This window comes from Bufo gargarizans, chromosome 1, assembly GCF_014858855.1.
Source record: "Bufo gargarizans isolate SCDJY-AF-19 chromosome 1, ASM1485885v1, whole genome shotgun sequence".
Taxonomy (NCBI): Eukaryota; Metazoa; Chordata; class Amphibia; order Anura; family Bufonidae; genus Bufo; species Bufo gargarizans.
The window spans coordinates 443,664,260-443,690,285 of record NC_058080.1 but is presented as its reverse complement, the minus strand read 5'-3'; the positions used below and the strand labels follow the sequence as shown (position 1 = coordinate 443,690,285).

General features: G+C 46.1%; 1 protein-coding gene across 6 annotated transcripts in view; it reads right to left on the bottom strand.

Moving 5' to 3' along the window:
• MPDZ (multiple PDZ domain crumbs cell polarity complex component) overlaps positions 1-26,026 on the bottom strand; it is a 171,741-nt gene that overhangs the window by 89,764 nt on the left and 55,951 nt on the right. For all 6 annotated transcript variants that reach the window (XM_044272308.1, XM_044272325.1, XM_044272334.1 and 3 more), the window contains exons 14-23: positions 25,060-25,206; positions 15,833-16,003; positions 14,184-14,279; positions 13,516-13,704; positions 12,324-12,533; positions 10,794-10,910; positions 7,481-7,639; positions 6,916-7,281; positions 5,725-5,845; positions 1,183-1,381 (exon numbers count right to left, since the gene is read on the bottom strand). In XM_044272308.1, the coding sequence (XP_044128243.1) occupies positions 1,183-1,381; positions 5,725-5,845; positions 6,916-7,281; positions 7,481-7,639; positions 10,794-10,910; positions 12,324-12,533; positions 13,516-13,704; positions 14,184-14,279; positions 15,833-16,003; positions 25,060-25,206 (1,775 nt within the window). The remainder of the gene's footprint in view (positions 1-1,182; positions 1,382-5,724; positions 5,846-6,915; positions 7,282-7,480; positions 7,640-10,793; positions 10,911-12,323; positions 12,534-13,515; positions 13,705-14,183; positions 14,280-15,832; positions 16,004-25,059; positions 25,207-26,026) is intronic.

The following is a 26,026-nucleotide window of genomic DNA, read 5'->3' as shown; positions in this document are numbered from 1 at the left end:
CAGCATAAAGTAGTGAAGAAATGCTGATCTCAGCGCTGTGTCACTCATCAGCTAAAAGTAAGTGGTCGCTGAGAACCAGCCTCATAACCATTGCAGCCCAGGCCTTGAAAAGAGTCACATCTACCTGAGAAGAGTCCTGGTTATTCACCTGCTGATGATTGGCAGTTCTCTCCTAGACAGAGAGGGAGAAAACTTGGTAGAAGACGGTCAGTCATCAGCAGGGAGAGCAGGAACAACCAGGACTCTTCTCAGGCGGCCGGGACTCTTTTCCAGGCCCAGTCTGCAATGGTTGTGAGGTTGGTTCTCTGCAACCACTTACTTTTAACTTCTAAATGACAGACCGCCGAAACCAACTCGCCTATCGTTACTTTATACTGCTGTTAGTATGGGCAGCATAAAGGTGATGACAGGTTCCCTTTAAAGGTTTTTTTCAGGCTCCTGTTATTGATGACCTATCTTCAGCATAGGTCATCAATATCAAAATCAGTGGGGGGGCCCGACACCCTGCACCCCCTTTATCAAGTGTTCCGTGCATCCTCAGGCACTGGAACTAGCACTTTAAACAAACTTGTGCTTCCTGTTCCATTCAAAGTATAGCAGCTGTGCTGTGTTATTGCACCTCAGCTCCCGCACGCTTCAGTAGTAACCTGGTGGCAGAATGGCCACTACACTTTGATCGGAGCCTCCTGCTCTGTTCAAGAGCTAGTTCCATTGGCGGAGCTGCAGGAACAAGCTGATCAGTAGGGGTGTGGGGGGTATCAGAGCCCTTTAAGCGGACATCAGTATAACAACTGGCACAATGTTGGAGAGGGTCCTGAAAAAAATCCATTTAGTGCAGTCCATTTTTGGTGGAATTAGAACTATGGAGCAATTTTTTTTTTTTTTTTTTTTTTTGCTTGCTTAACGAATCTCCCCTATAGGATTAGTATATGCAGTGATTTAGCACTCCCACCACTGAAAGTTCTCCAGATGGGGGTTGTCCAAATGTGTAAGAATTTAAATAAGTCCCTGCAGGATATCATAGTTGTACCAAATAAATTCAAAGCTGCTACATCTAGTAAATGAAGCTGTGCTACATCTATAAATAATTAGCGGCATCACAGCAATTTACATGAAATTAATTTGTAGCTTAACACTAGTATGCAAGACATTTCAAGGAAAAGACGTTTACAGCCCACTTACCTTAGATCAGGGCCGAGTAAGGAATGCCTTCGCAGCATAGCCCGTGCCTGGGCATTGGTCAGGTTGGTAGTAGACTCATCATTGATTGCCAGTATACAGTCTCCAACATGAATTCTACCATCACGACTTATTGACCCTCCATTTATAACACTGCGGACAATCATACCGGAGCCATCTTTATTAGCGCTTACAGTCATACCTATCCAAGACAAACGTAAAGTGGATGATTAAAAATGCATTTTCAAATTGCTGATGTATCTCACATTTTATATGGTACCCATTCTATAAATGAGTTCAAGTATCAATGGCGTGAATAGGCCGAATATGTAAAGTTAGTATGACATCATTTACACTACTAACGCACACGTACATCTTCTGACAGCGATTTATTACCAAATTGTGTCCCCTGTTATTCATGGACACACTGCCATAACAGATTTGTCAAATGTGTCCCAGGTTCAGTGTTTCTAGGAAGACTTTCAGCTACATTCTAGCTCATGGATGATTGCACGGCCATCCATTCAGTTACAATGGCGCAGATGAGGGCTGATACTGGGCAATAAGGCCAGATTCAGTTGTTGCTTCCTGAAGGTGTTTAACGGGGCTGAGAAAATGTGCCATCTGTACCTCGCATGCCAAAGAATTTTGTGGGGACTGACCCAGGACTGTCATGGAAGTAAAGGTATATTCCAGATAACTAAGGTCCTAACTAGACAGAGTTCCTGCACCAGAACTGTCTCAAATTTATGTGCAGGCATGTTCCCCTGAAAAACGGGTTATGGCATAACGAACACCAGGTTAAGAAACACATATAAACAGGTACTAAAACAATCTTTTTTTTTTTTTTCAGTTACGCGGTTTTGATTTAGAGTGTACGTTCACTAGATGTTTTTGTTGGTTTTTACTCTACCCAATATTGCAACAAAACAACGTCTCATCATTATATCCTTGTGCTTGCTTCAGGTGTGTGCCACTATATATGGCGCTGTTTCGGGAGCCTCGTGTGTTTGTGACCCTACTGTGTAGCTCGCCATATTAAGGCCTTATTCACAAATCACGGAATAGGGGACATGGACAGCACACAGACATATTGACTTTAAAAGGGATTGACTACTTTGCAAAGTTTTTCTGTTACTCACTGTACAACAGTCATTGCTTCTGATGTGCTAAGCAACTTCCATCCATATTACCCTTGCTGACTGTAATACAGTGACAATGTAAAGAAAGTTCCAGCACTTGTAAATCGTTTCGCTGTTTCATCTTTATTTTCGGTAACAAATTACAGCATGTGGACACCACCGCAAATTGACGCGTTTCGAACTGTAGCGTTCTTAGTCGTAAACAGTTACGACTTAGCCTTCGTTGACATCACCGTTCAGCCTTTCCGTTCTCCTGCTCCGTTTAGGAGCAGGAGAACGGAAAGGACGGAAAAGGCACATAACTGATGCCAAACTGAGTCAAACGGAGCCCTTAGGACCCCATAGACCAGGGCTGGCCAACCTGCGGCTCTCCAGCTGTTGTAAAACTACATTTCCCACCATGCCCTGCTGTAGGCTGATAGCTGTAAGCAGTCTAGGCATGCTGGGAGTTGTAGTTTTGCAACAGCTGGAGAGCCGCAGGTTGGCCAGCAATGCCATAGACTATAATGGGGTTCGTTATGTTTCCGCTCAGAAGATGATTTTTAAGCGGAGACAAAAGTTGTGCATGCAGGACTTTTGTCTCCGCTTAAAAATCATCTTCTGAGCGGAAACATAACGGACCCCATTATAGTCTATGGGGTCCTAAGGGCTCCGTTTGACTCAGTTTGGCGTCAGTTATGTGCCTTTCCGTCCTTTCCGTACTCCTGCTCCTAAACGGAGCAGGAGAACGGAAAGGCTGAACGGTGATGTCAACGAAGCCTAAGAAAGCTACAGTTTGAAACGTTTCAGTTGTGCAGTGGTGTCCGCATGCTGTAACTTGTTACCAAAAATAAAGACGAAGCAACTAAATGATTTACAAGTGCTGGAACTTTCTTTACATTGTTTATGTCCGTAGAACTTGCCTGGTTCGTTCCGTGCACGGAGGATGATAGATACATGGTGTGCTGGATATTTGTTTGTGGACTTTATGATGTACTACAGTGAGTAAAATGGCCAACCCCTTTAATTTATAAATTCATACATCAGTGGAAAAACCACAGACACATGCAACATTTGGGTCTGTGGTGCAGACCAAACAAGCTCACTGAAGACAATGGGTCCGTGAAAACTACAAGCACAATATGGATAGCATCCATGTTCTGTCAGTGATTTTCAAGCACCATTGGTAGAAGATGCAGTGGAAACTCATTTTCAGCCCAGCAGTGTATGTGGAATACGGATAACAAAAGGAGGGCAAAAAACAGACACATTGATTACATATGGACCTTTCACAGACATCTTCACGAATGAAACACTAACCGTCTTCTCACAGACCTCATCATGAGCACAGACGTGCGAATAAGTCCTTACCCTCTGGTCAGATGTGGTGCTGGAAAAAAAGCAGCCTTGTTTTCCTAATACTAGACAACGGCTTTGAAGCGGGTCTGCGATCAGGGTCAACCCTATAAAACTAGGCATACTGGCTTGTAGGGTTCATCATGCTAATTACAACTGTACCTTTCTTTTGCCTGTATGCTAAACAGCTGCAGCTAAATCTGTGTTTTTATTCATATGCTGAATCATTTGAGCACTGCTCTGTAACACCCCCTGTGCTCTGCACACTCAACCTCCCCTTGATTGACAGGGCTAGACATGCTGAGGGCAGAGCTGTGTTCTAGCATCTACATATAATATACACTATGTACTATAGCTTCACCACATTGAGATCTGCTCAGAAAGCTAATCTACATATTACTGTTTTACAAAACCAATCACTTAACCATCAAGCTATAGCATTACTATATAGAGATGTATGTCTTTTCTGTGCTTATAAAGCCAACACATTACTGGTGTCTTTATAAATATATTGTGATTGTGAATAAAGCAGCAATATGTAGATTAACTTTCCGAGCGAATCTCAATGTGGTGAGGCTATAGTACATAGTGTATATTATATGTAGATGCTAGAACACAGCTCTGCCCTCAGCATGCTCATATCTAACCCTGTTAATTAAAGGGAGGGGGGGGGAGTGTGCAGAGCACAGGGGGTGTTACAAAAGCAGTTCTACAAGGGTTCAGCCCCGCCTCCTGGTGCTTGAACTTATCTGCTTACGAATAAACCACAGATTTCTCTGCAGCTGTTTATCATATACACAATAGAAAGGTGTTGTTTTAATCAGCATGATGAGCCCTACCAGGCAGTATGTCTGGTTTAATAGGGTTGATCATGCTGACAAAAACCCTTTCTGCTTGCTGGAAGTGTCATTTATCAGGGCTAAAAATATCACAATTGCACTATGGTTCCAGGCCAAGATGTCCAGGCTCAGAGTCTGGAGAACAGACCACTCTAATCATGGATTATTAACACACTCGATGCTGCTGATACAGAACATCTGCTAGTGTCTTTTATCCACCACGTACACCAGGAAACCGGATATGGCTGAACAGAAATCTCGCCACATTTATAGCCACAGTTCTATGACTGTTCCATTACAGGGACTTTCTTTGAGGCTTGCTGTGTGTTTTATTTTTTTTCAGAAAATTCAAGTTTTGCAGGAATCCAGACAGAACAATACAAACACTTTCCTCGTTTATGATATGATTTATGCATCAGAATGCTCTCTTCTGTGTCTTTCCACAATACCAACAAATACGTCTCTTCATTTTGCTTAAAACCATAAGAATACTCATGCTGATCTTACAAGTCTGTGAATATAATGCCAGTGAAGACTGACACAAGCAGGTAAATGTAACTCTGCCTAACAGTGAAGACCTATATGACATTCAGGGTGGGTGTAAGAGGGGTTGATCACTCCTGTGGGCACTGTAATGATTGCCATTAGCGACTGTCAAATAGTTGTTTGGTTCCCATGCAGAAATGCAAGCCAACACATAAAAATTAAATCTTAATGATAATTATAAGTGACCTCAGGGACAAACATTTACATTTTTTTTTTTTTTCATTCATTTTAGGACAAATGCTCCTTATGGATTTTGAAGCAACTAATGGTCTAATTCTGCAGATAATTCTGGATGTGGAACCTGCCTATTGAAATCTAGCTGCATATCTTTTAGCCATTTAAAAGGATTTAATAACTTTTTTGATTCTGCTTAATTTCTAAAAATTTTGGAAAGTAAAAAGAACTGAAGAGCACACTTGTGTAGGAGGCTCCATCAGCAGGTTTCACTGGAGATGAAGTTACATCTCCAGTTATTTTTTTCTGGCAAAATGACAGACATCATGAAGGCACCTGACAGACCCCATTATGACTCGATGGGGTCTGTTGGGTGCGGCTGGTGGCGATAATGTGATAGATCGGGCACTGCATTACGGTTTCCGTTTACACAGATGTGTCATATTATGCCCTTAGACATTATAATGAAGGGATAGAATAAAAAACCCAATACTTTTCACAAAACTCACCGAGGCTGCAGTTTCCTCTGGTTACAGTAATTGTTTTCTCAAAGGTGTTTTTAATGACAGTTTTGGTGTTACAATCTTCACTGGCTTCGGTGCATTCTCTCCCAGATGAATATCCAGCAGCCTATTGTGGAAAGACACTTCGTGTGACACGTGAGAATAAATTTACATCTGTCAACACTGCAGCTCAAAGCCAACTGTCTATAGGGGCCGAAACATTTCAACGTTGTCATTTGTACCGACATAAAAGCCATTTTCATACCAGATATAAGTGCCACTGGAGAATATTTCATTTGGACTTTAAGCAGCAAATGAGGGTCACATGAAAGCTGACATGCCAGTGTTGCTAGCTATTCCAACCTATTCATTCATAACAATGTAATAAACCACTTCCAGTATCACTGCTAAAAAAAAAAAAAAAAGTTCTAAAATGGAAAAAAAAAAAAAAAAAAAAAAAAAAAAACACCATTACTCAACTGTTAATCACCTACCACTTCTGCACCGACATTTTTGTGGTTCCCAGCGATGATGTCACATACATCCACATAACCACTGCAGCAAATCACTGACCTCAGCAGTCAGCACTACCATACATGTTAGCATCACCGCTGAGACCTGTGACTGGTGGCAGCAGTCAAACGGACATAAAGCACAGGTCAGGAAAAAGGTGCAATTGCATCCATCAGTGAAAGAAATCCTATTTATTAACATGTCCTACACATGGGTCTTCATTCACCCATGGATGCTGTAACCTTTTTCTTGAATTGGTCTGTATTCCAGAATTTGGGATTTTCTGGACTGGTGACCTCTGCTTCCAACAGCGTTTATGTCTGGTGTTTGTCCAGCTCGTCACTTCGCCTGCTTTAAGGTGAATTTATGGCATGTCTTCACGTCAGGCAATAAAAAAAACAAAGCACCAGAGCATCGGCACGAGAGCAGCGGGGGATTTGTCAGGTTGCTTTTTTATTTTAACATATCCTGAATCTACTTTAAATTTCTAAAACTCTCGGACAACCCCATTAAGTGCCAATTGATGTATTATGGCTACTTCCCAAAACATCCAATGAGAATCAGTATGTAGAAAAAAAATCAACACATCTCAAAAAAATACTTGGGGTGCCCAAAAACTAAAAGCTAGTTCCTGATAGATGGACGTTCTACCTGGTTAATACCAGTAATCCCCTACTGTGTTACCTTTAAGAGAGAGTCAGGAAGGACAGCAGTGGTGGCGGTTCCATGGGTCTTTAACTGAGCCCATGAACCAGATGACTGCATTTCAGATCCAAAGCCAGATGATGTGCATTCAAACCGCTTGTCAAGACCACCATCTCCTGAAGGCTCCTTAAAATCAGAAGAACCACCAATATTCATTCCAGTTTTTTTAGCATCTTCTGCTGGGCTAAGATTAAGGTTATATAAATCTTTGGCAGGCAACTTAAAATCCAGAACCGATGCTGATGTAGCCCAAAGTTCAGACGTTAGAGTGGACTTTTGAAGAGCTAGCTTTCCAGTTTGGACTTCCGGTGCTGAATGAAAGCTGTCATCTTCCTTAGAGACATCCTATTTAAAGAGACACGCATAAGCTTACTAATGGATTTCAATACCTGATATGTTATATCGCTAGCAAGTACTATCACATGAAGATTGGTGTGGGGTCCAACACTGGGACATTCATCAAGCATGAAAATGAAGGGCCTAAGTTGATATCAGCTACTGAGCAGAATCTATGTGAAGGCACAGCTTATAAAAGTCTCCTTACCTGCAAGGAACAATCGCTGAAGACATTAAGGAGGTCATCATTACAGGCACTGCCATGCAAGGCTAACATAGAAGCCTGAAGAGAGCGGTCATCATCATCAAGAGGAAAGCGAGATTCTAAACTACATTCTCCTGGTAGGTCAGCATCATTGGTCTCCACCTGCATCAAAAAGGGCAAATTAACATAAAGGGAATCCGACACCAGTTTTATGCTGTCCTAACTAAGGGCAACATAAACTAGTGACAGATCCCCTTAGCAAAATGCTGGGTCCCTTTGTTTAACTGACCCAGCAATTTTGCTAAAATCTTGTGCTAAACAGCTCAAGCGCATGTCGAACGAGTCCCCATATCCATGGGCTCCTGGCTCTCCCCACCCACCTACTGCTGATTCATATGGAAAAAAAAAACAAAAAACTGTCAATCACAGGCAGGTGGGTAGGGAGAGCCGTGAGCTCATGGATATGGGGACTCATTGGCAGGCGCTGGAGCTGTTGGAACCTAGCAGCATAAAACCAATAACAGATTCCCTGTAAACGGAGCAGAGAGCAATTATTTTCTTAAAGGGGTTCTCTGGGCTTCTAATATTGATGACCTATCCTCAGGATAGGTCATCAGTATTAGATCAGCGGGGTCCAACACCCGCCGATCAGCTGTATGAGGAGACGACGTGCACTGTGCGTATGTGCCGTCTCCAGTCTCTTCCTGTTCACCGCTGCTGTCTATGGCTAAGACCATAGCAGCAGACAGGAAGAGAGACCGGAGACGGCGAGTGCACATTGTGCGCGCTGTCTCCTCATACAGCTGATTGGCGGGGGGTGCCGGGTGAGGATATTAAAAGCCTGGACAACCCCATCTCAGGCAGTTGGTTGTCCGGCTTAAATGCTTATTAACAAAAGAAACCTACTGCTGTGCTCAACTCTATTTTCAAGCCAGGACTTTTTGTGGCTTCATATTCGCTGGATCCTGACCATACGTTGGCAGTATGATCTGGTAGCAGTCACAAAGCTACAAGCCCTGTATAGCATTATAGAATGGCTCCATCGCTCTTGCACATACCTTGGAGGCACCCTATAGACTTCAACAGAGACGCAGAGAGGTGGCCAGGCAGGGAGCTCAAGCACTAATGTGAATGCTCCCGAGATCCCACTGCCAAACAGTGAATGGGGCCATTGGAAGAGAACAGTGGATTGTTAATAAATAGATGCTAAAAAGGACTGCCGCCATGGGAACACCCCTTTAAGGAAATATACATTTAATCCAGATTTTTCAGCACCTACTGGAAAAGTACTCAACTGTTTAACATATGATATTTATAGATACCATCAGAGCTCTCAATAGGTACAACCCAGCGACCCCCCCCCCACCCCCTTTCCTTTATACCAGTGACAGTCTCTATCATAGTAGCAAAAGGAAGCAAGCTGTATAGGTTACTGAACATACACCCTGATCCTGTATGCTGACAGTCATGATCCTTCGTTATCAGTCAGCAACTAATCTGTTGCTCCATTTAGTACTTTCTAATGTATTTTGATTGTCCATATTGCCTCCTTTGCTGGCTGGATTCATTTTTTCCATCACATTATACACTGTTCATTTTCAGGCGGTACAACCATCCTGCAATCCAGCAGCGGTGGTCGCGTGTGCACTCCCACGATCCTGGCCATCAGACAGGCACCTTTTCCTGAAGCATCCATTGTTATATTCTATATTATTACTGCTAGAAGTTATTTATAAGTTGCTGGCAGTTTGCAGTGAAGGTCCAGATGGGTGATACCAGTTTGGGGTGGGGGGGTGCTCAGTCTGAAATTAGCCAATCAGTGCTTCCACTGCCAGACTGTGCAGGGACACCCCCAACTGGTAGCCAATACCTGATCCTTTATCGCAAACTATTAGCAATTCATTCATAATTTCTAGCAGGAATAATAAAGAGATGGCACAACATCGTGTCATAAGAATAGATGTTCAAGAATTGCTATTACATGGGAAATTCAAGTAGGCACTAAAACAGACATGTCAGAAAAGGGGATTATGACAAGGAGGTGCATTACCATGCCATGGTTCATCTCATCATAGAAATCTTATCATGCAGTCACTTCATTGGTACTCGTGGCACATGTTCTGTACGAGTGCACTAATCTAATGTGCAATGGATACGTTAAAGGAAAGCAGGCTTGGGTTTATATTCAACTAAAGCTCAGAAATCAGAGTATCATGCATTAAAGACTGAAAATTTCACCTGGCTATGGAACAAACACAAAGACAGTCAAACCATTTCACGTTTCCATGGCTTCACAACATTCCTAAAAACAAGGTTTAGTAAGTCTGTAAAGAATAAGTCAAGGCAACTGGACGTACTGTAGATTTCTTGAAAACGTTTCACTCGTTCTTCCAACGAGTTTTCTCAATTCTGAGTGACTGTACAAAAATTCTGGGAATAAATATGTAACTGAATCAACATCTGGTAATTATACCCAGCATTGGGTCAAAGGTGTTGATTCATTATCCTAATTGGAGTCAGTAGGTGATAAAGACTTCCCAGAAAAAGGTGTCAAGACAGCATTGTATGTGGCAGACAATAGATGTCTAACCCCCCCCCCCCACGCCTCTATTCAAGCTTGGCTTCTCCATTTTTACGTAGATGGCCTCTTTCACGCCTCATTTGTACCAATCGACCTCCTTATCCAAAACACGTACTTGACTGTCTTCAAAAGTGTGACCTGTGTACGCAGTCCAGTGCAATGAGGAATGCTCAGAACTGTATATCGGCGAAACAAAACAACAACTACATCAGCGTATGGCTCAGCATAGAAGAGCCAAAACCTCTGGTCAAGATTCAGCCGTGTACTTACATCTAAAAGGAACAGGTCACACCTTTGAAGACCGTCAAGTACGTGTTTTGGATAAGGAGGTCGATTGGTACAAACGAGGCGTGAAAGAGGCCATCTACGTAAAAATGGAGAAGCCAAGCTTGAATAGAGGCGGGGGGTTAGACATCTATTGTCTGCCACATACAATGCTGTCTTGACACCTTTTTCTGGGAAGTCTTTATCACCTACTGAATTAGGATAATGAATCAACACCTTTGACCCAATGCTGGGTATAATTACCAGATGTTGATTCAGTTACATATTTATTCCCAGAATTTTTTTGTACAGTCACTCAGAATTGAAAAAGCTCGTTGGAAGAACGAGTGAAACGTTTTCAAGAAATCTACAGTACGTCCAGTTGCCTTGATTTTTTCTTTACAGATATACCATGACCTGGATAAATGAGAACCTTCACAGACAAGGTTTAGTGAGGTTTCTGGCACTAACCAAAGCTAGCTCAGCATGGAAAAGAGGAGCATCACTGGACCCTTCCTCATCATATGAGTGTGCAGTGTAGAAAGCAGAGTCATCCTTAGCAGAGATATAGCCTTCTTCAGGGGATATCTGCAGAAACAAGGAGGTCACCATGAAAGGAAAGGAAAGGACAGCGAGTGGAAAGATATTAAAAACAACAACTGAACACAAGCTAGTCAGTCTTGAGGGTGTCTGTCAGCAGTTTTGTATCGGGAAGAGCAGTACAAACTTTTTGAAGAATGTGTTGAACGACGTGAGACTGTGTTGGCTGCATGCTGTAAATTTCCTCCCTATTATACCTATGCACTTTATGTATACATTACAATAAATGGGACTTTATGTTTAACCTTGAGTACCATGGAATCTAGTCTTAGGGTGGACATTTTCTGGATCTTTTATCAGGGTTAGTGTGAGCATTAACTTTTATTCTGCCAGGTTCTGCTCCTGCAAGTGCCCAGGAAGCGGTGATTGACTGTGAAGTGATATCTGCATTAAGCTGTTTCACAGCTTTTCCACTGTGCTGTGTGACAACTGTAGAATCCAACCAGGAGACCACTACAGGGGTCAATAAGAGCAGAGAGGAGGGGCTGTGAGAGCACTTACAGTGAAGCCCCACCTCCAGGGAACTCGCTGAAGCAGGGCCTGGCAGATTTGAACTTCATATTTATACTACTACCCTGATAGCGAGGCTCCACAAATGGTATGTTTGTACTGCTCTCCCCAGCCCCTAACCAGAGCTGTCAGCAGTCTTGTATGGTAAAACTGCTGACAGACCACCTTAAGCAGAAAGTCTCTAAACTCTTTGCGCTAGTCTGTTTCTGTAAGTCAAATGGCTCTATATGGTTTCATACAACCTAGAAATATAAACCAAATATGACTTAAGGTATGTTTAGTACTAACCAGATACAGCATAGACTAGTTGTATACAGTGGTAATTCACTGCTACATTCTGGAGTATTGCATATAGTAGTAAATACTGCTTGTTAGCGGGAACGGCATGCATTTTGTACAGAAACTCAGACGCAACAACAACACTCAGGCATTGGAAAGGATGTAGATCAGTATTTCTGGAGAGTATAAAGTTTAAACTTTCAAGAAAAGTGTCAATCTTCAAAAGGGATCCCCAAGAAATGACATTTCTGGAGCACCTTTTCTTAAAACATTGTTGTGTTGTTTCTTTGTTATTACTCCTAGAAATTTAAGAACAAATAGACAACTGGGTGGTACCAAAGTGATGCACCCATACACAGTCTAACAGAACTGACTAGATGGTGTCAGACTGTGTAAGGACACCCCCAAACTGGTAACATGCAGCTGACAATTAATTCATAAATTTCTAGGAGGAATAGCAGAGGAATAGAACAATGTAGTGTTCTGCTCCATTAGTGGGGATGTTTATTACAATTATTACTAAACCTCCCATATCAGAAGAGCTGACTGGGTACCGAAAAAAACCATTAAAATAGCTGGCAAGTATAATACAGAAGATGAAAATATTCTTACTGGCAGAGGTTTGGCAACTCCAATGTTAACTGTTCCTGTTGGGGCACCTTTAAGTGCCTGAACAGCCTCCTCCAGGGTGGCATGTTCCAGATTGATGTCATTGACGAACATCAGGCGGTCACCAGGCAAAAGTCGGCCATCTAGCTCTGCAACTCCTCCAGGCACTAGAGACCGGATGACGATCACTGTGCTCGCTGGGTCAATGGGATCCTAAGTGAAACGGTTAATAAAAGGCATTACTTAGTAAATTGTCACGCACGCTATGTCGGCATGCAAGGGAAAACTAGCAAACATTATGCATAAAAGATACAATAGAGTGTTTTATGAACAAAGGGTTGGAATGTCCAAAGTACAATTCTGTCCAAGGGGAGAAGAGAAAAGGGTCCTCAGAACTACTACTAGGGACAGTCCGCAGGGAACTTGAAACATCGAGATACATATTCACACAATTATGGGGATAGCGGGAAACAAATGCTAGAATTCTACTTCCCCTTACAATGAGAGGCATCCGTGTGCCAATTGTAGAACAGCAGAGACAGCAATAAACTCTATAGCCATCAATGTTTGACCGGTGGGGAGCCTTCACTCAACTCAAAAGGCATGTAAGTGGCTGTGCATGTTAGTGTATCTAGTGGCATTGACTGGAAGGAGAAGGTGTGCCGAGGGGGTGCCGATCACCACCAGACTTGGAGAACTAAAAGGAAAAGAAATGCCCTTGCTGGATAACCCCCTACTTCTACTGACATGTTATCTTTTAGGACTAGTTAATAATATAGAGCATCACAGCACTCGGATTAATATGTTGCAATTCAGGAATTTATTTCATCCATCCATAATGATTCAGTATTAAATAGCCAACGTTTCGGTCCAGCCTGGACCTGGTTCACATCTGTGGCAGGATTACTTCTGCTTAAAGGGATTAGGTTTTTAATATGGACGACCTATCCATATGTCCCCCCACTACTCTGTGGGGATGAGTTCTGCAGCCACTTTGGCGCTTACACTGCTCTCTACTGCACAACATACTGTAGTGGCTGTGCTTGGTATTGCAGCTTAGGACAGGCCATCATTTCATAACCGGTGAGAACCCATTTAATTGTAAATCTCACTCTAGTTCCTGACCAGTTACGCAGTATAAGGTCAGGGTCCCAGGGAATACAGACTCCGATACAAAGCATACCAAAGAACACACCTGATAATCCAATATACTGAAACCAAGCCCTAGGCTTTCCTTCTCAAGTTCAATGTTCTGAATTTCAGTCTCCCACATTGCCAAGGGTGATCCGGGTGTATCTTCAACGCTCGGACTTTCGTCACCTTGCGGCATGATTAAGTCATCAGTTTCCGAGGAGCCGATGGTACCACCAAAGTCGATTTGAAGCTAAAACCGCACAAGATTTTTGAAGGTTTACATTTCACATAATGAAGCCATTATGTTATTATCAGGACAATGCAAAAAAAATGTAAAATGTGCCATCAACCAATATAATGGGGGTTGAGCACTGGCAAAAATATGCTTTCTTGTTAACGAACAGTAAAAAAAAAAAAGGTAGTTACTAATACACATCATTTATCAAATGCTCTTGGATGGTCCAATTTCAGAGACACCCCCTTTAACATCGCATAGACTGGGAACCCTACAGCATTCAGCTTTAATTCACTCTATGGCATTTGTGCAGGTAAGATAGTGGGTAAGGGCACAAGCCAAGAACCTTCCTATATCCTTCTATACACACTGGGCCGGATACAAGCCGGCACAACAGGCTACTGTGGAAATAGCTGGTGCTAGATAAGGTCTGCACAATGGAACATTAGACCAAACACCCCTAGGTGGCGCTCTTACCACAATACACACATTACCTGGGATTCATTGCTGCATATTAGACTAGGAATTAAAGGATCATCTTCTTGTATTTTCCAGAGAGTGGATAACTGGGTATTAGAAAACTCATCCTCCTACGATGCACAGCACAAGAGAGAAGAGTCAATGTACAAGCACATTTTTCTACCACATTAACTGCTGCTGGCCCTTTACATTCACAGGGGTAATTGCATGGCTTTCAGCTTCATTCCTGTAAGGAAATGTTCTTCCATCATGTTATATAATGCAGTATAATAGTACACCTTCTATAATATGAGCCTTCATAATGTCCCCGCCTCTCGGCACTAGCCACTAACCGCCATCATGCCAACATGTCACTGACTAGAGTGGCAGGATGACGACTTCCCTCATGTATACAGCCAGGGGCGGACTGGGAACTTAAAATAGGCCAAATACCACAGTACAGCACAAAACACTGTATAGGTCCCAGAAATGATACACTGATCACCTATCGTGTGGATAAATTTGGTTTTTCCTGGCATAACCCCTTTAAATTAGTTACACAGATTGTAGACTAGGGCTGCAACGAGTACTCGACTAAATCGAGTAATTCTACGCAATTTTTTTGCATCGAGGATTCGTTTGTGTCACGTGACCACAGAGCGGGAGTGAAGCGCTCCGTGGTCTCCCACTGCACTCAGAATACTCACCTTTCCAGCAGGGGCCTCCGGACACTCCACGGGGGGGGGGGGGGGGGGGGGGGGTTTGCTGATGGCACTATGGTGGGGGAGAGCTGATGGCACTGGGAAATAGTGGAGCCGATGGCACCGGGGGAAACTGATGGACTTGGGCTGATCGCACAGGGGGGAACGAAGGGTGTTGGGGACTGATGGCAGGGGGTCTGATGAGTTTTTATAAAGGAAAACAGTCTATTAATTCATTTTTTCTTTTCAGATTACTTGATTAAATCATAAAAAAATAATCGATAGAATACTTGATTTCTAAAATAATCCTTTACTGCAGCCCTATTGTAGACTGAGAAAAAATGGCAACAATTTGAAGCTAACCAGTAAGACATTGGAATCCAGACCACAAAGTTCTGATTTAACACCTTTGGATAACTTTTTCTCTTGAATTGCATGTGTTATGGCCTAAGGAAACTGGCTTTTATTAAACATTTTGTACCGTTTGGCTTCTGCAGCTAGTATATAATACAATACATAGCAAGCTGTCGTTTAGATGAGCTCTCTGGCATCTCAGTCTCCAGCCCCTGTCTTCTCATGAAGATAAATCTAGGGTGAAGTAAGATCAAATCCAAGTTAAAGTTATATCTCAGCATAATTCTGCTTAGATGCCATTCTGGAGAAGAAGGGAGAGCGCTTGTCTGACAGAATGGATTTTGGATGGGAACAAGCAGCTTGATTTTTGCTGTAGTACAGGCAAGCTGCAGAAGTGGTGCAAAATGTTTAATAAACACCAATTACAAAAATATTTTTAGCCCATATTATATTATATGCAATATCAAAAAGGATCCAAAAGGTGTCCATAGCCTAAGGTGATGCATTGCACTGCTAACCAGCACATCAGCACCGATACTGACAAAAACATAAAATTGCCACAAAGCAGACACTTAATGGTCAAGGTGAGCAGAGCTTTGGTTTCTTCCTGCACTTTCTTTAAAAAATACCTTATCAATGAGATGAATGTCTTGTTCAGAAACGCATGGTTCTTCAGCATTAAGTGGGCTGGCATCCTGTTGTACTGGGCGACAGCATACCATAGTCACGCCAATTGGCAGTTCCTTTAAGATATTCACCACATCTTTATGATTTTCGCCCAGGAGAGTTATTTCATTTACCTACACAAAGAAGGCAAATTCCGATTGTCCAATAACATACAATTTCACATATTACTTGTACAAAGTACAATTTAAACGCAGTAAGTAAAAGAAATGAGCAGTACTTCTACTATATCGCTACGTGCTAAACAACTGCTCCGGTCAACCAGAAAAAAACCTACTCAGTGGAAACATTTCTGCCATGCTCTGCCTGTAAAATCAGATTGGGCAAAGCTAGGATGGGGGTACATGAAGAGTGAATTGGCTACTCGTTCGGTTCCTTCAATTCTTACTACCTGCTTCTTTTCTCCCCTCCCATAAATAACCATACAACGCTACTGCTTGGATTTAATCGGCCACAGCAGCCGTTTATTAAATAAATACATAACATAATTAACATAAATTAACATAACTTAACCCATGACGAGGGAGGTCCTAGAAGCCCCAATAGCCTCATAAACACCGAGAAAAACCCTGCGACTCCATCTTGCCCCCAGCCGTTGAACCCAGCTCGGAGGCAGCAACTGATGGATGCCTAGTTCGTTAATCCCAGCTCCTCCATGAGAGTCCAGCCCCTCCCGCGGGGCCCTCCCATCCTCAGATACCACCATCTTTTTCCACTTCAAGGACCTCCCCCGCCTCCTCGACTGCCGCGACATCACACAACCTATCACATACCACACCACCATCTATTCCCTTACCATCCGTATCCCTTTCTCCCCCCCCCCCCCCCTTTCTTTTTTTTTTTTTTTTTTTATAAAAACCTCCCAACTAGGGTCGGGCGGGTGGGCGTTCGTCTCCCCTGGCCGAATGCCACTAACACCGCCTCCCCCTCGCTCTGCCGCATAGCCCCTCCCCCATTCGCATGGCGACACGCGCCATTACCTAACCCCTCCTCCGATCCTTAACCCCTTACCTGCCTGTCCCCTCACGCCAACCCTCTTCATGAGCGGCCTCCCCCTAACGCTCCGCTCCATGTCCGGCCTGACTTGAAGAGGGAATTGGCTACTCGTTCGGTTCCTTCAATTCTTACTACCTGCTTCTTTTCTCCCCTCCCATAAATAACCACACGCTTGGATTTAATCGGCCACAGCAGCCGTTTATTAAATAAATACATAACATAATTAACATAAATTAACATAACTTAACCCATGACGAGGGAGGTCCTAGAAGCCCCAATAGCCTCATAAACACCGGGAAAAACCCTGCGACTCCATCTTGCCCCCAGCCGTTGAACCCAGCTCGGAGGCAGCAACTGATTGACGCCTAGTTCGTTAATCCCAGCTCCTCCATGAGAGTCCAGCCCCTCCCGCGGGGCCCTCCCATCCTCAGATACCACCATCTTTTTCCACTTCAAGGACCTCCCCCGCCTCCAAGAACGCGCAGATTGACTTCCTCAAACCTGCGCGTCCCTCCACATCTGTAACGCTATTTCCACTCCATTCTGAATCCCCAACGACCACAAATCCGTCCCCACCGCGTTCAAATGCACCCCATCCATCCTCCAAAATGCACCAACACCCTTCTCCAACTCCTCATGCCGCACCGCCACAGCCCCATTCCTTGCCATAAATCGGCCCACCGCCCTATTCACCTTAATCCGGGCCTTATTAATGCTCTCCACAGACCGTGCCTCCCTCCACGACTTACGTGGCACGATGTCCGACCAAACCGTAACCACCCCGGGGAACAACGCCCAGATCCTCAACAAGTCAAATTTAACATCCCGTATCAATTCCCGAAAAGGGCGCCTCCCCAAGTCATTTCCCCCAACATGAAGCACCAACACATCCGGGGCCCTATCCAACCGAGCAAACCTCTGTACCTCCCGCAACACCCCCCCCCCCCCCCCAAAGCATCCCTCTAACCCCCAACCACCTCACCGTAGCCACCTCAGCACTCAACCCCAGCTGCCGACCATTCGGCCTCACATCCGCCCGGAGCGCCCCCCAAAAGACGTAGGAATGACCTAAAATCCACACCAAAGCCGCCGGCAAACCTTCAAACAAACAAAAACACAATTAACACCAACCCATATCACTGTGCCCCTACTACAAAAAACCCAGCCTAACATAAGACCGAAATCGCACCGACTCCCAACGCCCAATCCTCATAATGACCTCATCACTGACCCCCAACCTGGCCGCCTCAGTCGCAGCGCCGATCCGAAATGAGTGCCCGGAATACTCTGTCTCCCGAACCCCCAATGCCCTCAAACATTTCCGAAAAACAGCAACGAACTGAAACCTGGACAAAAAGGAACCATCCGCATGCCGGAAAAACGGCAATGAATCCCGCACCACACCCACTCGATAATCCCCCACACACCTGACCGGGCACATGCCGCACCCTGGAACAGGAAACAACGTAAACCGCTGCCCTCTGCCTTCCTGATCAGTCTTCGACCTACGAATCCGAACCACAACCCGGTCCCCACTCCACATCCTCGCTCGCCAACCCCCCCGCCCGGTTGACGCTACCACACACCAATTCCCCCAACCTGAACGCCCCAAAAAACGCTAACGCAAACGCCGCCCTAAACAACCTCAACTCCCACCAAGAACTACAGACCGCGCTCAGCTCCTCGCCCAACCGCATCAGCAACTCAAAAGACACCGGCCTCCGCCAATCAGCCACTTTACCCGCCCCCCTACGCCAACCTCTCAACACCTGTCGCACCAAGAACCCCTTCGTCAAATCCACCAATCCCCGCATCTTGAAACCGAACGCCACCCCTGCAACAAAACGACTCACCTTAGACACCGACCAACCCTCACTTTTCAAATGCCCCAACAACATCACCATCTTAAACACACCCATCCTCCTCCCCGACTCCCCAGCCCCCGATCCACTCCTCCCAGACGCCCCACGCCTTACCATACTCCCTCCACGTACCCGGGCTCAGCGAATCCCTAAGCAACCCCATCACCTCTCCTCCAAGATCCCCCACAGCCATGACGGACACTCCAGACCCTCCAACTCCGCTTCTGGCGCTAGAAGGCGGAACCGCTCCCACTGTGAACGAGAAAGAGAATCCGCCACAGAATTAGACACACCCGCGACATGCTCCGCCACCAACCACACATTCAATGACAAGCACCGCAATACCAAAAACTGTAAGAGCCGCACCACTGGAGGAGAAGATGCCGACAAACTGTTGATAGCCTGAACTACCCCCAAGTTATCGCAATGAAAACGCACCTTCCTATTCTCAAACTGTCCCCCCCCACAACACAACCGCCACGACAATGGGAAACAACTCCAACAAAGCAACATTCTTCACCCAACCCCGCACCACCCAAGACTCCGGCCACCCACCCGCACACCATTGCCCCTGACAATACGCGCCAAAACCAGCACCCCCGGCTGCATCCGTATATAACTCAAAATCCGCGGAATCACAAACTTCCCCCATCACCAATGTCCGCCCATTATACTGTCCCAAAAACTCCGCCCAAACCCTCAAATCCCCTTTTAACTCCTTCCGCAACCTAACAAAATGATAAGGCGCAGACACCCCAGCCGTAGCAGCAGCCAACCTCCGACAAAAAATCCTACCCATTGGCATAATCTGACATGCAAAGTTAAGCTTCCCCAACAACGACTGTAAATCCCTCAACCTAATCTTATCCCGCCCAATGGCCCTAGCAATTTCCTGCCGTAAATCCCGCAACTTGTCCTCCGGAAGCCGACACTCCATCCCCACCGTGTCTATCACAATCCCCAGGAAGCATAATTCCGTCACCGGACCCACTGTCTTTTCCCCCGCCAACGGCACCCCAAAACGCGCAAACACAGACTGCACCGTGTGCAACAACAACGAACACACCCGAGAATCCGCCGGCCCCAGACCCAAATCATCATCTAAGTAATAAATACCCGAAGAACAACCCGAAACCTCCCGCACAACCCACTCCAAAAAAGAGCTAAACGTCTCGAAGTACGCACACGAGAGAGAACACCCCATCGGCAAACACCGATCCACAAAATACTCCCCCTCCCAACAACAACCCAACAAACCCATGCTCTTCACATGAACCGGAAGCAGCCGAAACGCCGCCTCAACATCAACGTTCGCCAACAACGTACCCCGCCCACACCGTCGCACCCAGCGCACAGCCGCATCAAATGACGTATACACCACCGAACAAAGTTCGGGATCTATACCATCATTGACCGACGCCCCCTTTGGGTAAGACAAATGATGGATGAGCCGAAACTTGTTCGGCTCTTTTTTCGGCACCACCCCGAGCGGAGACACCATAAGGTCCAGAATCGGCGGCGCCCTAAAAGGACCCGCCATTCGCCCCAACTCCACCTCCTTCCTCAACTTTTCCGTCACCACCGCAGCATGATCAAGCGCAGACCTAAGATTCTTATGAACCCTAGACCCCGCCGTTACCACCGAAGGAATGCGGAAACCAAACCTAAAACCATCCCCCAACAACCTGGCCGCCGCCCGATCCGGGTACCTATCTAGGAACCCCTGCATCTCTTCCACCCGCACCGGCGTCCGCCCCTTTTCCAGCGCCATCACCGCCCCTCTGTCTACCCCCCTTAAAGCACCGACTAACTCCATGGGCCCCCCCACACCCCGTGCATTCGTGCTTAAACTTGCACTTAGCACCGAATCTGCAGCTCCCCTCATTAAAGAGGAAACACAACCCTTTTGCTGAAGCCGCTGCCAATGCACCCGAAGACGACCCTCCGGGCTCCCCCCGAAAGGACTGCCCCAACCTAGGTGGTGCCGTCACCTTCAACCACAATCCAATGTCCTTGTGGTCCCACCGAATATCTGACCTCACCGCCTTCCGCTGCCGAAACTGCTCGTCATAGCGAAGCCACCCCACCCCGCCATACACCCTATACGCCTCGCCTATAGCATCCTGTTAGCAAAACAACGCCGAACAACATTCCGGGGACCGCTCTCCAATCACACTTGCCAATATGGCAAACGCCTGCAGCCAATTAGCAAATGTGCGGGGAATCCACCTATGCCGCCGCTTCTCCTCCTCCTCCTCCTTTTTCCCCTCATCCTTCTTACCCCTATCCAAATTAAACCTTTCCAACGGGAGCAGTGAAAATATCTCCACATACTCCCCTTTCCAGATTTTTTCCTTAACCTCCTGCTTCAAATGGGCCCCCAACGGACCCTCAAAGCACACATACACTTCCCCACGCGCCCGATCATCCAACCTCTGCACCTCCTCCTCCCCCCCAGCCTGAGTCTCCACAGACACCGCACCCCCGCACGACCCTGCCACCGGTCCCGGCGGCACCCCCCACGCCGGCAACGGAGACACCCCACCTGACCCCAGACTAGCCAACCAACCCGCCAAACCCCCCAACAACTGCCCCAATCCTTTACCTAAATCCCCCATGGCCACCCCCCCCCCCCCAGCACCCCCCGCCGGGAAGCCCTGCGCTAACAAGGGACCCAAAGCAAGCTCACCAGGCACCACGGGCGCTGTGACTCCCGCTGCCGCCAATCCTGACTCCCGCCGCACGGACTCTCCTTCTGCGCTGCTCCTGGACGTCGACGGTAACTCCTCCCGGACGACTGGCACGGCCCTCTGGACAACGCTGGCAGGCCTCTGGCACGCTGACACGGCTCCCCCGTCGCCTGGAACCTCGCTGGGCCTGCACGGCTCTTCTTCCACACACCGCGCAGCCAGAACCACCTGGAACTCCTCACACAGCCGAGTAGACCGCCCGCTGGGACCGGGGCTGGGCCGGTCCACCGTTCCTGGTCCTGCATCCCCCCGACAGGCAGCAGAGAGCGGGGGAAGGGGCGTCCCGCTCTGCTCCGGGTCCCGCCGTGTGGTGGGATTCCTCCCGCGACGAGAGGGCCTCGCAGAAGACCGGGCAGACCCCCTCCGCCGCGGAGGGTCCCTTGAGGGGCTCCCTACTCGGCGCCGGACCCTGGGAGTGCTTTCCGGACTAAGGCGCGCCGGCGGGACGCCCCGCCGCGGCCGGACCACCCGTACATTGGGGGTAGCTGCAGGAGCTAAGACACACGCACCAACCTGCTCCTGCAACCAGCCAGGCCCCCGCACCTCCGCCTCCCTGCGCAGCCGTTCCAGCATCTCCTCCACAGACCACGCCGGCGCCGCCATGCTCCTCCGTTCGTCTCCCCTGGCCGAATGCCACTAACACCGCCTCCCCCTCGCTCTGCCGCATAGCCCCTCCCCCGTTCGCATGGCGACACGCGCCATTACCTAACCCCTCCTCCGATCCTTAACCCCTTACCTGCCTGTCCCCTCACGCCAACCCTCTTCATGAGCGGCCTCCCCCTAACGCTCCGCTCCATGTCCAGCCTGACTCATGTGGCGTACGTGGTGTGGATTAGCCATAGTGGATTTTTGTGTGGCAAATATGCAGCCTGGTTGATGAGATTTTAAGAAATTTCATCCACAAAAAAAATCTGCAGCACAAAAAGGACATCCGGTGTGGATCTCCAACATTTCAATGGAGAAGGTGGAATCCAGAGCCATTCCCGTAGCAAAAACAATGCATGTACACACAAGGACAAAATGGTTGGTACTCTTCCACTGAAGAAACAAAAACCCACAATGGTCACTAAAAGAGCTTGAAAAATTTCTGAAAATCAAACATTGCTTTTTAATTGTGGTTCACCAGAATAAATTATAAAACAAACTCATGAAAGTGGCCTGGACAAAAATGAGGCCACCCTTAAACGGTTTTCCCATCGCAGACAATGGGGGCATATCGCTAGGATATGCCCCCATTGTCTGATAGGTGTGGGTCCCACCTCTGGGACCCGCACCTACACAGAGTATGGAGCCCTGAAAGTTGCAGAGGGCACACTGCGCATCCGCAGCCGCCCTCCATTCATTTCTATGGGGCCGCTGAAAATAGCAGAGCACTGGCTTGGCTATTTCAGTCGGCCCCGTAGAAATAAATAGGTGCGCTCCCATTCACTTGTATGGGCAGAGTGCCCCCATTGTCTGAGATGGGAATACCCCTTTAACTTACTATTTTGTTGCACAACCATTTGAGGCAATCACTGCAACCGATTTCCGTCAAATCAAGTGATTAGCGTAATTCTCAATGAGAATTCTGCACATGTCCTCAGGTACTTTGGCCCACTTCTCATGAGCAATTTGCTCCAGCTGGTTTGAAAAGCGCCTTCTCCTGACTGCATGCTTCAGCTCCTTCCACAGATGCTCATAGTAGGCCACTTTAGAATAGTCCAATGCTTCACTCTTAGCCATTCTTGGATGTTTTTAGCTGTGTGTTTCGAGTCCATATACTGTTGGAGGACCTATGACCTGTGACGGAGACCAATCTTTCTGGCACTGGACAGCACATTTCTCTCCAGAATGCCTTGATATTATTGAGATTTCACTGTACCCCGCTAAGATTCAAGACACCCTGTGCCAGATGCAGTAAAGCAGCTCTAAAACATAACCGAGCCTCCTCCATGTCAACTGTCCAAAGGACATTCTCCCAAAATTTTAGTGGCTTGTTAATATGCATTTTGGTAAACTCTAGTGTCACTTTTTTGTGGTTTCCTCTTCGGTCATCTTCCATAAAGTACACTTTGGCTAAGATGGCGATGGATGCTGCGATCTGACACTGATGTACCTTGACCTTGGAAGTTCACCTCTAATCTCTTTGGAAATTGTTCTGGGCTCTTTGGTTGACATTCGTAGCATCCGTCTCTTCAATCTATCATCAATTTTCCTCTTGCCGTCATGTCCAAGGAGGTTGGCTACAAATTCATAGACCTTAAACTTCTAATTAATAAGTGTAGTAAGGGTACTTTCACACTTGTGTAAAAGTTTTCTGGTATTGAGTTCCGTCCTAGGGGCTCAATACCAGAAAATAACTGATCAGTTTTATCCTAATGCATTCTGAATAGAAAGCAATCAGTTCAGGATGCATCAGGATGTCCTCAGTTCAGTCCTTTTACGGTATTTGGAAGGAGAAAAAAAAAAAAAACTGAACACTTGCCAGAATACTGGATACGGCATTTTTTTCCAATGGAATGTATTAGTGCCGGATCAGGCATTAAAATGCGCAGACCTTTAAAAATGTAAAAAAAAATTAAAAAAATACCGGATCAAATGGTTTCCATTTGCATACAGATTGCCGGAATCCAGCAAAGCAAGTGTGAAAGTACCCCAGCAGGAACATTAAGCAGTTTGGAGATGGTCCTACAGCCTTTACCGTTAACAAGTCTGTCTATAATTTTCTTTCTAATCTCCTGAGACAACGCTCTCCTTAGCTTTCTTTGGTCCATGTTCAGTGTGGTAGCCACCATGATACCAAACAGCACGGTGACCACTTTTCACCCTGTAAATAGGCAGACTGTCTGATTACAAGTATGAAGACACCTATGATGCTTATTACACACCTTAGTGTAACATGTCCTTATGGTCAAATTTTCAATCTTTTCTAGGGGTACCATCATGTTTGTCCAGGCCAGATTCATAAATTTGTTTTTAAAATTATTCTGTTGAACCACAATTCAAAAGCAATGTCTGATTTTCATTAACTGATTTCAGTACATTTTTATTTATTATAACTTTTGTCAGTGACCATTGCGGGTTTTTCTTTAACAGAAAGGTACAAGCAATTTTGTCAATGGGTTGGCTCCTCTAAAATGACCTCACTGCATCATGGTGATTTACAATGCAGTGAGTTCCCGTCTGACCACAGATCTATTGTACTGTACTGACATGATGATGTAAAGCACTATGATTCAGCGAGGTCATGTCAGAGGACGCAACGTCAGGGTGACACACGGGCTGCTTTCCCGGACTGCACACAGTCACGTGCATGAGCCCTTACAATGCAGAGCCATATTACATGCATTAGTTATTCTAGAAATAAGAGTACAATGAGATCTACAACAGCTGTCTCCGTCTGCAGGGTTTGGAATTTATAACTTAGAACAACCGCTTATAAGGAATCGGGCCATGTAGAAAGCTAGGAGACCATCCCTACAGGCGCATTAACTGCCGACATAAGTGGCTTTAGCCCAGCATCTTTTTAGATATATGAGAGAATATGAAATGGTCTCCGATGTACATGCTTGAACTATATCTTACTTCCAGCAATTCATCCCCACTGTAGAGTTTTCCACTTCGTCCAACAGCGCCTTCTGGTAATATAGATCTCAGGAAATGATGACCACCAGAAGCTTCAAGGCTTATGCCCAGGCCACTGCTTTCACTGAACTTGTTAACATGTGCAACCTGAAAAATATATGAAGCAAATACATAGAACTGTCAGCGTTTATTCTGCACAAGCACCAGTCCAAGCTGTACCCGTTTTGCAAAGGCTCGGAACTGCTTAAGTTTCCATAGTAACTATATAGACTGTGCTGCAAAATCCTAAACTCATTCCAACTGTCTCTGTAATGAAAAGATAAAGAAGGAACACACAAAGGCCTCATGCACACGGACGTTTTTTTTCACGGTCCGCAAAACGGGGTTCCGTTGGTCCGTGATCCGTGACCGTTTTTCCGTCCGTGGGTCTTCCTTGATTTTTGGAGGATCCACGGACATGAAAAAAAAGTCATTTTGGTGTCCGCCTGGCCGTGCGGAGCCAAACGGATCCGTCCTGAATTACAATGCAAGTCAATGGGGACGGATCCGTTTGATGTTGACACAATATGGTGCCATTTCAAACGGATCCGTCCCCATTGACTTTCAATGTAAAGTCTGGAGTTCTGTTATACCATCGGATTGGATTTTTCTCCAATCCGATGGTATATTTTAACTTGTAGCGTCCCCATCACCATGGGAACGCCTCTATGTTAGAATATACTGTCGGATATGAGCTACATCGTGAAACTCATTTCCGACAGTATATTCTAACACAGAGGCGTTCCCATGGTGATGGAGACGCTTCAGGTTAGAATATACAAAAAAACTGTGTACATGACTGTCCCCTGCTGCCTGGCAGGTGCTGCCAGGCAGCAGGGGGCAGACCCCCCCCCTGTTTTTAACTCATTGGTGGCCAGTGGGCCCCCCCTCCCCTGTTAACTCGTTGGTGGCCAGTGTGCGCACCCCC